Source organism: Gallinula chloropus (genome assembly GCF_964237585.1).
Source record: "Gallinula chloropus genome assembly, chromosome: 3".
Lineage (NCBI taxonomy): Eukaryota > Metazoa > Chordata > Aves > Gruiformes > Rallidae > Gallinula > Gallinula chloropus.
Genome location: NC_140087.1, coordinates 13,039,702 through 13,053,945, shown reverse-complemented (window position 1 = coordinate 13,053,945; position 14,244 = coordinate 13,039,702). Strand labels below are relative to the sequence as shown.

The window sequence follows — 14,244 nt, the reverse complement described above, 5'->3', positions numbered from 1 at the left end:
AAGACCCCGTACTACTTAAAATGTGTACTTTGTATAACCTTTTTAATCACAAAATGTGTTATGAGGCCAAAGCAGTTGTCTACAAAAAAACCTGTATTTTCCAGTACCTGTTCCATCTGTAGATTACACTGTTTACTCCACAGGAGTAATTTGTCTTAACTTTTACAAGCCTTAAACCTAGCTAACTCTTCTATGCATTCACTTATGAGTGAAGAACAGGAACCTCCAAGTAAGTGTCCTTGCTGCTCAACAGAGATACCTGTCTGAGCCTTTGGTGCACCTGTAATAGCATTTCAGTTTGAAACAAAAGCATGGCTCTAAAGCAAGTCTCACCACTCTCACTTCCCACCCCAGAGAGGTTTCAGTGTCTGCAGACTGGATTCCTTCTGATGAAACTCAAGCAGCAGATACACTTCTGTACACTGTGGAGTACAACAGAAGTAGTTCAACCGGTAAGGAAAATCCAGTTCACAGGACAGGATTACAGCTGGTCCAAAGCCAAACTCTCAGAACGGACATTGTGTCCTCAGCACAAACCTCTTCACTCCTGTGATTACTATGCCATGTTGCTCGTTACTGTAGACATAGCTTATGGCCTTCCAGGAGGTGAAGCTCTGTAAGACCAGCTGCCACAACTGACCTGATTTCAGATTTTGTAGCAGGATAAATCTCTCCCTGGTTCCCAGGTGTCTTACCCTCACCTGGATATAGTGAATTCCAGGTTATTATAACTGGACCACTTAACCAGTTCCCGTAATTATAAATCAGTAACCTGTTGTCCTTCTTACCTTGTTTCCTGCCAATCTTTGATGGCTCCAAAAATTTATCAGCAGGATTTTTATTATCTAGACTCCCAGGAAATTTACTGAATAGCATTAGACCTTGCTAGGAAAGACCTTAGTAATTTCTCCCTGTGCTCACTTCTCACAAAACCAGTTTGTAGATCATCTACATCCGTAATTTGAACTCAACTTGTGCAAACTTTTAACTCCAGAGGCCTCTGTTTTATGAAGGCAAAAAGTCTCTTGGGAAATGTGAGTCTTTGATGGCTTTATATACCATCCATGGAATCCTGCCCTTCCAAGAGGCAACAGATATATTTGATCAGACCTGTTTTTCATGAAAACATGCTACACATAAAAATATGTTTGCCTTTCAGTTCTTTATTCATGGATTCACAATCATTAGACCTTTAGGAAACAGTTAAAACTGAGTATTAATACAGTGCTAACCTGCTTCAATACTTAAAAAATAGTAATGTCCCATGGACCCAGACTCCACAGCACTAGATAGTGTACTGATAAACCAGAAGGATCCCTCTCCCAAAGAGTTTAAACACCTTATATTAAAAGCTGTTAGACCTGTAAAATCCTATGAGGTAATTGTTGCACATTAGAAATGTTACTTACATATATGTATGTATGTATGTATGTATGTATGTCTTGTCAATAGCTTTTATCTTTTGCTCCTTGATCTAGTTGTTGCAGCACAGCAAGCAAAGGGTCTAATCCCACTCTGAGGGAAATCAAAGAGAGGTGCTCCAAGTGTAACTGCACCGTTGTATTAGTGAGCACAATGTACTACAGAACTTCTTAGAAAGGTGGACAGAATAGGAAATTCCTATGCAGCAGGAACAAATGTGATTTTTTTGGCTCACACTGCTAGATATTGTCCTATTTTCCTTCCATTCAATCATGGTTAAGACCTTTCACAGTTCTATGGCAGATTTTGTATCTGATGCCAGCTACAAATCAATCAAGGCATTTCTCCCTTTCCTCCCAATTTCTTCTTGAAGAGAACTTGTGGCAAAAAGCGTTGCAATTTTTATACAGGACTAGTACAGGTACAAGTGTGTCATGTATCCTCTGCAGGATCATGCAGGATCCTGGAATACTGCGGAAGTGCTAGGAAAATGACTGGCTATTCCAAATTTCCTCTATTTCTCCACTATCACCCAACACTTGCCTACTGGAACCACAGCAAGTTGCCTTGGTGGAACAAATACATAAACTCAAAAAAACAGCAGCTTGATGGGGAAAAATTACAGAACATGTTTCCTCATAAAGTAAGACAACTGAGGATTAAGCTTGCTTCATTACTTGTAGTAGCATCTTCCAACCTCCCTGAGCAAGACTTCACAGAATTCCTTCAGAGCACACACAGACCTGACACTCAGGAGTTAAACAAAGCACTCTCACAACCTGAGCCAAGTGCAACTTTGTTAAACTTGTAGGTAAGGGATTGCAGAAAGGCAGCAGGATTCATGTTTATTACCTGTACTGTCTGGTAAACTGAAGGATCAAATCCTTTCACAGTCACCTCCTGGAAAACTCTTGGCTCCAGTTCGTCTTTGGTCAGATCACAGTGATATATAATACCTGAAATAAAGTGCATCTTTGTCAGCTTAGTTTATGTGCATCATTAAAATGCTGCTGGTTTAGGCACATTGATGGAGTATTGAATGGCAAAGGTAACTCAGCAGGGTGAAAAACAGTAGCTCCAGACATGTTATTTCACTTAATATATTATTTAACACATACATATATGCACTTAATCTAGGAAGGGTGCAAAGTCTCACTACCCATAAAAAAACAGGTATCCAAAGTAGCTTAAGTAAAATAGACTAGATTTGTTTTCATAAAGTTACACAGCACTTATTGAGAATGATAATGTTGGAAGAAAGACGTATAAAGTCCATTTTAAAAAATATACTCTAGAGCCACCAGACCAAGAATAAGTATATCAATAATTTCTCCTAGGTAAATGTTCTTCTCTTTAAGATATTTTGAAGTTACAGTTCAAAAGGATCCCCAGATAGCTGAAAAAGCTGAGCATCCACTTGAAATTATGGGAGCCTAGCGCAGGTTGCCTGTATAACTGAACACAATGTGGTCTCACATAATTCATTTTGTTTCCTGGTGCAGCAGGTTTGAAGGCAGCCTCACTTCTTTAAGTTCCATTTACGATTTCCAAAGGATTGTGCCCACGAGAAAATTTTTATCTTTAAGCAGTCTAAAAGCTCTAGGTTGCAGCAGTGGGAGAATCACAGAAACTGTAGCAATCTAGACATGGCACAAATCTGTAATTAGCCAAGAATTTTTTTCATTCAGACTCTAAGGCACATTTTCTGTCATTCAACCCTAATAACACTTGAGCACGTGCCAGTGTGACCGTAATTGGTTTTGCACATTGGTTAATATACTACAAAATCCTAATATTCATGGATATACTGCAGACACATATGATACATAAAACTAACCTCAGTGTGGATTATTCTTTGGTTTTCTGCTTTACAAAAAGCTGGTCTCTGCAGAATTTTCAACTCATATTAGGGAAAAGAACACTAAAAGTTAAGGCAACAATCCCTCTACAGGGATCCTCAATGTAATAAATTTAACCATGGTGGACAGGACTTGTTTGAAATACTGCTGTATTGTGCATATTTTAGATTCTTTCAGGAAACGAGAAGTAATTATTACAGAGGTTATAGCTATAAAGAATTATATTGAAACATGAAATAATGAGGAAACATATCTGATACAAGGGAATTACCTCATTAAATCACTTTTATAGACTGTGGAAAATCAAAGATGCAGATTGGCAAAGGAACACAGATAAAAAAATCAACATTTCTAATAACTGATAAAGCCTCTTTCTGTAATGGTGAATTAATAGGGGACTAAAAGTACCACTACTCTAATCTGCTGGGAATTTTTTTTTTCTTCATTTGTCACAAAATGACTAGCAAGCCTAATGCAGGGTGACAGGTACAAACAAGCATTAAAGCAGCATTTCCTTTAAATATTAGGATCCAGAAAGAGATGCAAACCCACAAAGGAAATCACACCGGGAGGTCACAGGCAGAGCAGTCATTTTACAGATATACAGCTGCCCAAGCTGGAAAATGTTTTGGCAAACACTGCACACAGAGCAGGCAGGATAGCCACTTATCAGGAAGCCACATGATGAAGCATAAGCACAAACACAGGCTGTGTTTCAAGTCAGTCAACTTAATAGCACAGTAACACACAACTGAAGCCCTGGTACTGCATCCCTTGTTCCATTACATTCTTAGTGGCATGGCAGTTACTATCCAAAAGCATTGTAAAGCTGGGGCCTGCACTCTTTCGCTGGATGCTGAATGAATGCAACACACCAGAGTGCTCCCTTAAGCGTCTGACTGGAGTGGACAGCAGCAAGAGTCATATTTTTAGGGAACAGCAAAAATTATTGGTATTTATAGTTTTACAACTGCTTTATTCATTATTTCATACACATGTTTACTATCACTTTTGTCGTAGATATTAAATACCACTACATTAATTTGCTTCTTGTTAAAACAAAACATAGTGAAACTTGATACAAATGCAAATTGATTTCTAACAGTAAAGCAGGAAGATCTAGATTAACCAGGGACCATCCCTATACCTTTTGCCTGGCTATTCTACTGATAGGGCAAACAGAGGTTGCATGCATATTAAAAAATATCCACACACCTATCTAAAAACTACCTCTCTGGTCTGCTTTCCTCACCCTTTCTTATTCCCAGACATTCTACCTCCACTTCTTCCCCGTCTTCTAGTTCCTAGGCACTCTGCCCCAGTAAATAGGGCTATACCATGGTGAATTCCCTGTGGATACTAACTAGGTATATAGATGAAAAGGAGAAAAAAAAATCTGCCTAAACAAGCAGCAGGCATTAAGAACAGCCACTGCTGGCAGGCTGGCAAGCCAGGGGCAAGAGCAGATCTCATGAGCAGCAGTTGCAGAGACTCTACTGGCTCAACTGAGACGAACAGTGCAGGCTTTGTAAGACTGGAAATGTCTGGTCCATAAGTTGGGTTGTAAGCAAGTGAACTATCTGAACCATCAAGGGGATGAAGTAAGAGGTAAAGGCAGGAGTGTCTTCAAGCTCCTCCCCAGATGCAGTGGCTGCAATGATCTAAATGTTGTTTAAAAATCTGTTTAGACAAAGAACTGGAAACATAATATTGTAACTTATTTCTGGCTATGTAAACAGGAAGGTAACAGGAAATCCATCACATTTGTCTGCTAAGCTTGAAACTCAGTTTTGATAGTTTGACACAATCCTTTCTAGCAAAACCAGCAAACCTATCAAAACTATTATATAGCCATTTTGCAATGTGGCTGTGCTGTTACTGAAACAGAGCAAAAATACACTTCAGAAGAACATTTTATATTATCTTATGACTCACTCACAATCCTGGAGGAAGGCAAACACTCTGGACCCTAAATCCTGCCCTGTATTACCAATTAGTTGTTTGGGTCAGAAAGAAAGAAACAAATAAAAACAAAGAAAGAAAAAAGAAAAAAAAAGAAAAAGAGAGCAGCAAATGCATTTTCTTGTCATATTCTAGATTGACAACTGTGTAGAAACTCCCTTTCTATTCAAATTCTGGAATACTTATTGATGTGCCATACATGTGTTAGGTAACACTTTGGACAGCTCTGGCTTTGCAGGATTGTATGAAGAGGATTCCTACGGCAATCCAACAGCAGCAAGTGTTTTAAGGACATATAGCAAGGATGCTCTACTAAGGCTATGCATAAATGAATCACCAAGATTCAGAATTCTGAACTTTCAGAACTTCTAACAGAATTTCTAAACTTTTATCTTGCTGTATGAAGGCAGAGCTGCAAGACTGCTACAATTTCATCTCGAGCCAGTTGAGTAATTTCTCAATGAGGGTCTCTCAAATACTAGCTAGCATGTTATTTAGGCAAGGTATTTAGGACTGGTACATTTTGAAGTGCACAACCACTACTTACTACATAAGAGGAAGCAGTTTTATCTGCATCTTAGACATAACTAATAGCTACTAAACAGGAGAAAATGAGGAAGTTATTGTTTCCAGGAAAAAGAACAATAACTAAGGGTAAAAACCCCAATCTTACCGGGAGACAAAAAGGAAGTAAACTGATAGAATATTTCAGTGTCCTTCTTTTGGCCACTATATCCCACAATACTGCCAACCTCTAAGGGAAAAGTCTTGAGATGTGCACCCGTAGCCAGGTCATGAAGTTGCAGGATATTCTTCACGTCATGCAGGTAGCACAAAACCAGGAAGTTGGACCTCACGCAAGCAACCCATTCTGCAGAGCATGGAAAAGAAAAAGAAAGCCATATAAAATACAGTTTATAAAAAAATGCAAGAAAGAAAACAATCAAGACTTCATCTGATTCTAAGTGTCTTTAGCATACCTAAATACAGGCACCAACATTTCTGATATGCACTGAATTTGACTTTGAAATCTTTAGAATTCACCTACCTTCTGAAACAAAAAAATGAACCCAAAAGGAAAGGCTGACATTCTTTGGAAATATGCTAATCATGCAGCTTCAAGCTCATTTATGCAGCCACATGAGTAAAGAATTGCTTAATCAAGTTGCTTATACATTTTGGGTGTTAACAGATCAATACTGCTCTTTAAATATCACATATTTCAATGCAAAACCCAAGCAAAACATTAATCACTGCCAGCAATACTTATGGAAATGCATGAAAATAAAAACAATCATTGTGATTTAGACTCAAGCTAAACTAATAAGAATAAAAAGACATGTGATCCTGTATTCCATATTAAAATATAGAACCTAGAGGTTATTATTCATCTTGATCTCATCACCTAAATGTTCAGGAGGTTATTCTTGTAAGCAAGCTCCACTGGCTGTAAGAAAGGGCCATTCTGAGGGATTATCCTCAACGTGGCATTTTCAAAACCCCACTAATGCTGTTAAACAGCATTGTTGAGACTGTAAGGTAGTAGGAACAGGATGCAGACCAGTGAACTCCAGCTGGCCAAAGGTCAGATGTGCAGGAACAAGAGCTTCTGCTTTCACATTCTGAGTTTGCTCCTCTGAAGAATTGCCAGAGATTTGTGAACTTTTTCATGGAATGCAAATTCTTTTACTTGGACTCTGGAAAAATCCAAACTGATTAAAAAGAGTATTGTCTGGGCCTGCAATTTCTACAAAAATTCCCACCTTTCTACCAACCATATCACTCCAATCCCCATCTTTATATCCTGTAATGTTTAGAAATTCTTCAAGGCTCCTGTTCGTTCAGAATGTGCCACATTCTCTCCTGTGCCTTCAGCTTTAGATCTTCAGTGATAAATGTATTTATTTACTCATGCAGACAAGAGACAGACTGAAACCTCCTCATACCTCTTAGCATTTCTGCATTTAAGAAACTGGTTACCCTACCTTGCAACAAAAGCATTTAAGCTTCTCATTAATTCAAAAATCAAATCCAAACAAGACAAAATACAAACAAGGACAAAGTCACGAAAAGGCATCTGGGAGGAGGGAACAAGAGATATTTTTTTTGGTTTTTGTTTCTAGGAGTAGGTGAGGTGATGATTCTTGTCCTCTTCCAAATATGCATGTGCAACTCCTCCCCCTGAGAAGTCAGACTGGAAACCTAAATCATAGGCAAGGTACCAGCAATGGACAATGCCTTCTCTTATCTGCTGGAAGCAAAAAACGAGAAGATGGAATCAAATGAACAAGAAAAACCAGGTAAAAACCAACTGGGACACATTGTAATGCTGAAGTAGCACTGTGAGATGGGGACTTCTAAATACCAACATCAGAGGAAAAAACATCCAAACCAAAACAGAAGCAAGGTAAAATTGACTGAACTTCAGATTTACACTATTTTACATTATTCACATTTTAACAGTTCTCTCCAGTTTCCCCAAAGCCCTATAAGCCAAATAATTTGAATTCACAGAATTGTACTGTAGACAGTCTTGTAAGTGCATCTTTGCACATTCAGGTTCCAGAACAGAAGTTCAAAGTTGTAGCATGTGCCCCTTCCATTAAGGGTAAAAAAATCTTTTTGAATTGAAGGTCAAACTTGTAATAGTTAGCTTCTTTCACAGTCCCTGATTTCAAATACAGTTCAGGTTTATCGTGGGCCCCTAGAGCTAGACCACCTGCAAATCCTAATAGCTCCACAAACTCTACTTTCCATCTAGCTTGTCCCAGAATGGACAGTGAAATTTAACACTAGCCATATTATTTATGTTACATAAACACCAAAATAAAGCTTTTCTACTCCCCTCTTCCCAAAGGCCACCACTGCTATATTTAACCCCCAGACTTTTGAACTCCCTCACGAGCTGCTAGCCTAAATCTGGGAATTTTCTAACCAAAGCCCCAGAGTACAACACTAATTGAAATTCCAACGATGAAGCCATGACCTGAAATAATAAGATACAGCACAACATAACACTGTTTATAAATTAGTAATTGGTGTGCAATTTTAGCTCTAGAGTGACTTAAATTTCTTAAGTACAGCTTGAGAATAGAATAAACTTTGAAAGTTTGTTATATATTATTTTGAAATACAGAATCATTTTTGGCTGTATGAACAAGAAGGTTATTTGGTAATTTAAAATATTTATTATATTGTCATTGCACAATTCTGCCAACATTCACATACATAAAGGGTTTATTAAAACAAAATATTAATTTAAAACACAGCAGCCCTATAAGTAACACATCATTTTTGCCTCCAGAATTCACTGCTCTGCAATAAGCATGAGGTCCCATGAACTCCACTGTAACACCTGTAACTAAAATGTCCAGTTTTACTTTTGGAATTTCCTGACAGTTAGTTGCACAAAATTAACTATAGACACTCTCAGATCAACTTCAAATGCATAGAATACATAGTTTTGCTTCAGCAAAATTACTACTTAATCTTTATTTTTAAATTAAATTGTCATGACCCTTAATTCCTCACTAATCACTTGATCAAGCACTGCAGCTTAGTGGATGTTTTCATTAAAAGTCGAAGCACATTATTACTTTGATTTCATATTAAGAAGAGATATTACTCTTTTATTAAAAAGATTCAATTGCCCAGGGGTAAGGCTGCTGGCTTTTGTGTGGATTCCTGCTATTGAAGAAATTCTGTAGGAAGCAGCAATATTAACTCTCCATCACCTCTCTGGTTTACAAATGAGGTGCTCTCAGCAAGGTGAAGATAAGAGATGAGAAGGCAATGCAAAAATGTTTTAAAAACATTTTTAAAACATCTAATTCCCTGAGATAGGAACACTGCTTCTGTGTATAACACCTGTATTATAACTTGTTTTGGTGCATCGTAATGGAAGCTACAAAGAAATGCAAAAATCAAATGCAAAACATTCCAGACTTGAAAGAGCTGAAGAAAAAAAAAGAAAACACTAAGAACCAACACTTGTCTACATAGCATGCTAAAACAATGCTGAATTATTAACAAGAGCTATTTTTTGACTGCAAGCTACATCTGAGTCTCTGTTACTCCCATGCTCAGCACTGTGAACTGCAGATGCTGTGGGGTTTGTTGCATTAGCAGCCAGTCTCCTTGGTTTTCCTCGTGCTTTACAGAACACACCACGTGTGATGCTCTACTTCCTGGAAGCTTTTAACATTGTTGTGCTTGCAAACTTCCCATGTCCAAAAACTAAGCCTGGCACCACTGCTGCAGGCTCCCTTTATAGGCAACGGGCAGGAACAAGCACCTCTAGAACGCAGTTCACCCCATTAATTGGCTACCCTGTTCTGGGATGCTGTGAATTTCTTGCTGAGCAGTTTCCCTCACACAAGTGGTTTGTTTTTAAAAAGCCAACCACCTGTGACCCCTGCAATGAATAGGGGTCAGTTTATTTCCAGTTAATACCAATGAACAAAGCCATTACAGTTACACCTATATTTATCAATTGTGCTGCAGTACACTTACAACCCACCTACTTACACAATACACAACAGGCAAAAGACTTATTTTCCCAAACTATAAGCACGTAGAGGTTGGCTCTTCCAACCTGAGCCTCTTGGCTGAGGCTTGAGACAGATGGACACACTTGTAGGCACTGAAAGCAGGTGTGAGGCATTATCCCTGGTATTGCTCATTTCTCTCTGAACATGAGAGTGACCACCTTGATGACTACAACAGATTACACACAATTCTTCAATAGCTAAATCTGTGCTAGAAGAATTATACTTCTTAACAACACCCAGAAAACTGAGCTCTGGAAGTTCTAGTCAACCGTATAGAAATTCATGTATTACTACTGTCTAAAACCTCTATTATTTTGACAGCTTTCATTAGCAGCAAAGGTATGCCACTAACTTGGCACCTACAACATCACTACGAACAATTTCTAGAATAGTTTCAGGGAAAAAGAAACCGGCTGAATCCTCTCACCAAGCGTCAGCGCCACTAACCTTAATTACTTGTGACAGTTCTGACCTTTCATTTCTGCAGCAGTAACTACAGCATGCTCAGTGTCCAACTGTACAAACATACTTTGACAGATGCAGGCTGAAATGTGGATTGAGAAGAACATGCCTAGCTGGCATGTAGGCAACTCTAAGTCTTCTGCAGAGTCTGCTGAGTTACTTGCTGTACAATGTGCTTGTGCATCCATGCAACAAATAATGAATATATTTTAATGGACTGTCAAAGTTTTAGCTGAAAAATAGACTTGGAAGGTCATTATGGTTTCTTTGGTCAGCACAGACAGTGACCATAAACTTTGGAGCCTCCACAGATTAACAGGTATCTGTGCTGATCTCAGTTAAATGACTCGCAGCCCCAACTCAAGGCTACTTCAGGGCAGACTTGCAAGCAAAGCTTAAGCAATTTACAGAATAAAACATGAATCATTCTGAAACATGTGAGTAAATGTTGATGAGCCCTCAAAACATATGAAACAGCATATGTTTTCTCTTTGAGACACCATCCTCAGTGACAGACTGCCATGTTTAAGTTGATGGAAAAGCTCCAACCAATTTCAACAAGGATTTTTATACCCCCCACATCCTCTCAGTAGGAGACGCATACATGAGAGACAGTCAGGGGGGGAAGGCAAAGCTCTTCTGAAGCTGCAAACATCAAGAGCAATGCTTCCTTAAGTAACTTACAGGCTTTAATCATCTGTGGCTGGTGCAGGTTTTCCATTGGGCACAGAGATATATAGAGTCACAAAAACCCTACCAGGGGAGCAGAATAAAACTTTCAGTCAGGGACATGCATCTGGACCACATCTTCTCACCGTGTCCCCAGTGACAGTATTTGGCTTCCCCAGATCTTAGGGGGTGCTTTTAGTTGCTGGGAAACACTGGAGCTAAGCCACATCCCAGTTGGTTTATTGTTGGGTTATTGTTTGGGGTTATTTTTTTTCCCCCACATTTCACAGTAGAAGCTTATCAATCTGGTCTTTTGTGTTCCAGCCAATTTCCTCCTCTCTGCCATGCTTCTGCATTAGCTGTTTCCACAGGGTGCTTCCTCTGGGCTGTACACAGAAGGTCACACCACTGCTCCTCAGAACAGTCCTTCATGCAGCAACTTTGCAAGCAGAACTCCCAAATGTGTATAACTATGGATACTCTGAAAAAAATACACAGTAATGGAGCACAAAAGCTTCCTGAGAGCTGAGATGAACAAGAAGGATTTGCTCACACCTATGAACATTCTTGTCATTCAGAATCAAAAATTTCATGGTGATCAGTCCAGACTTTCCCCTCCTGGTTTCACTACAGCCCCAAAAGATACACTTCAGTTGCATTAACTCCCCTCCCCAAACTCTTAAGTGTTTATGAATTAGCTAGCAGGTTTTAAGGTATGAAAAAAATTACTGTATTTCACCTGGAATGCACATTCCAGATGAGGGAAAGGAAGCATTTTACATGCACCGGGTTCAGGTGTGCAGATGTGTACAAGGTACAGGATCATTGGTAGCTTTGTCTCTAGTTCAAAGGGCAACTGAGATTCCACAAACTGTTCAAGATCACTCACCTCATCTGTGGCATATTAGGGTAGATGAGGTACTTAGGGATATGGTTTAGCTTCAGATGAGAATGGTTGGACTTGATGATCTTAAAGGTCTTCTCCAACCTTGTGATCCTGTGATATTCAGGAATTTGTCTTATTTCTCAGCCCCCCTTACTCAGGAGATCTATTCTGTTTTTCTCTCCACTGTCACAAGTGCAGGGCTGGATCTAACTGCAGGTCACAAGTTGCCCAACTCTACCAGTACTGGGTTGTCACAGGTCTCAAAATTAATTATTCAGCTTTCTAGAGATGACAGCTTTAGCTTTAGAACTAGGGTTACAGTGTGCACTAATGATCAGTTTGCATTTTGGGTTTCACAGCTGTGTTTTACGTGATCGGGCACATCTGCTTGCAGCTATGTGGTCATTTAAAGCACTAGTTCAACACTGGATGGGAACCTCTCTATGGTTCTGTTTCAGAATCCCTGCAAATGACAAGTAACACTTTGCAAACAAACTCCAAAGGCAAGAAAATGAGTCTTATCACACTCCAGTAGGTTCTGAGGCCCCCCTTAAATTTCATTTTAAAATAGCTGTCATTTCTTTCTTCCCCTCAGCTCATGGAATAGAGACCTAAATTTACTTCAACACTCTGTGAAATCCCTGCTGAGAGTTGTAAAATGAGGTACATGTACAACCTCATTGCAGGAATAGGTTTGTTCCCCCCTGCCGTATTTCCCAAATTAGCTCATTTATTAGCAATTCTGAAACAAAAAGGTCCAAGCCAATAAAAAAAGCACATCTTGAGAAAATGTTGAAGAAGCCAAATGACATTCACTGTGTCTTGTAGGCAATATGTGTTTATTTCTTGATTAGATGATGCTTGCTGTAGCGTCTTCCCTAGAAATGCACGATGACACTTTTTGCCACTGACAGACGGTGGCAGAGATTCCTAATTCTTAATCCTGAATTTATTACTCATAAATAAATCTATTTCTATATGTGCATGGTGCAGCTTTTATGAAGCCAAATCTAAGTTATCACACAGAAATGAAGAAAGCTATGGCTACCAAGCAGATGACAGTAGGAGACTTGTGAGCTGAGTATCTATATATCTCAGAAAAACACATTTGTAACCTTAGGTATCACTAACCATAATGTTTATAAAGACATTCTAATAGAACTAATTACATCTTGGTCAATAGTCACTCACACACATATGTAAAATCAGACAAGTGGCAATACTCTTTCACCCTTTGAATCTCTACTGTCCTAGCTTTTGCAGAAGGTGCATCAATACATTGTCATCTCTGGATCACACAAAATCAAATTCAGTTGACTGCAAGATTTTCAAGACAGTGAATTGTTAACTGCCTTCTGCTGTAATTATGTCTTTCTAAACCATACCTTGCTGACATCATCAAGTGAAGGAGTGGGGTTTTTTGTTTCTTCAGGGCTAGAATCTCCTGAACATGATACAACACAAATTTATAAAGAAGCAACTGAACAATTCAAAGTTACTTCACTGTAGCACTAAGATCTATTTGTAACTCATCTTCTTATGGAGACACTTTCATTTGTTAAAGTAATCAAACCAGAGAGAGAAGTGGACAAATGATTCCCTACTCTGGCTTCATATTCAAATACAGTAGAAGCTTAATGACACACAACAGACTCTTGAAAGTCACTCTGATGGTTTTATATGACAGATCGTTTGCCTCAAGTGTTTAAGAGCCGAATGCCTGTTATGTTTACAGTCTGAAGGCCAGTGCCCTGAGCAAACCCATTTGTCTGAACTCTCAGTTTTCTAAATGCAGTTCTTGCTATGTTTGTACAGTCAAGGCTGTCACATATAAGCTATTAAAGCAGTGTTGCATGCATTAATTTCTTCCTCTTCGTATGTGCACAAACATGAACTCAGCACAACTTTGCCTTCAGAACGAAACCAAAATGCAGTTGGAGCTAAATACCATGGTGTAGCAAAGAGCAGATGAGGCCATTATCTTGCTGGGAAGGAATACATAGCATGACCTATACAGCCAATGGTCATAGCTTCTCTGGCTGCCTAGATCACATCTCAGGTAAATCCACACACAAGACCTGCATTTCATGCCAGTCACGTGTTTCTGTCCCATTATATGTTGACACTCACCATCTCTAAGTAAATTCTTCAACTTGGCAACACTATATAAATTGCTGTTCCTCTTAACTTAAGTATAGCTTCATAGACTGCCAGAAAATTCACACACAACCAGAAATTAGTCTTGGAAGCATTTTTTCACTTAACCTTTTATGCTCTGCTTAGTACTAGAAAGGTACTTCATTTAAGATGTGGGTGGTTCTTGATTCAGAAAATTCACAATCTTAAAAAACAGATTTGTATCTCACCAAGCTCTAATTTGTTACTTTTGTGTTTACCAAAATTCTTGCAACATCCTAGACTCCTATTTTTGCAA

The 14,244-nt window shown here is 38.9% G+C and overlaps 1 protein-coding gene across 1 annotated transcript in view; it reads right to left on the bottom strand.

The window, feature by feature from the left end:
* The window catches only part of PREP (prolyl endopeptidase), a gene marked incomplete at its 5' end in the record, with an annotated part of 104,278 nt that overhangs the window by 36,487 nt on the left and 53,547 nt on the right, over positions 1–14,244 (bottom strand). Inside the window, 2 exons of the mRNA XM_084262547.1 lie at positions 2,275–2,378; positions 5,917–6,114. Coding sequence (XP_084118673.1) covers positions 2,275–2,378; positions 5,917–6,114 — 302 coding nt within the window. The remainder of the gene's footprint in view (positions 1–2,274; positions 2,379–5,916; positions 6,115–14,244) is intronic.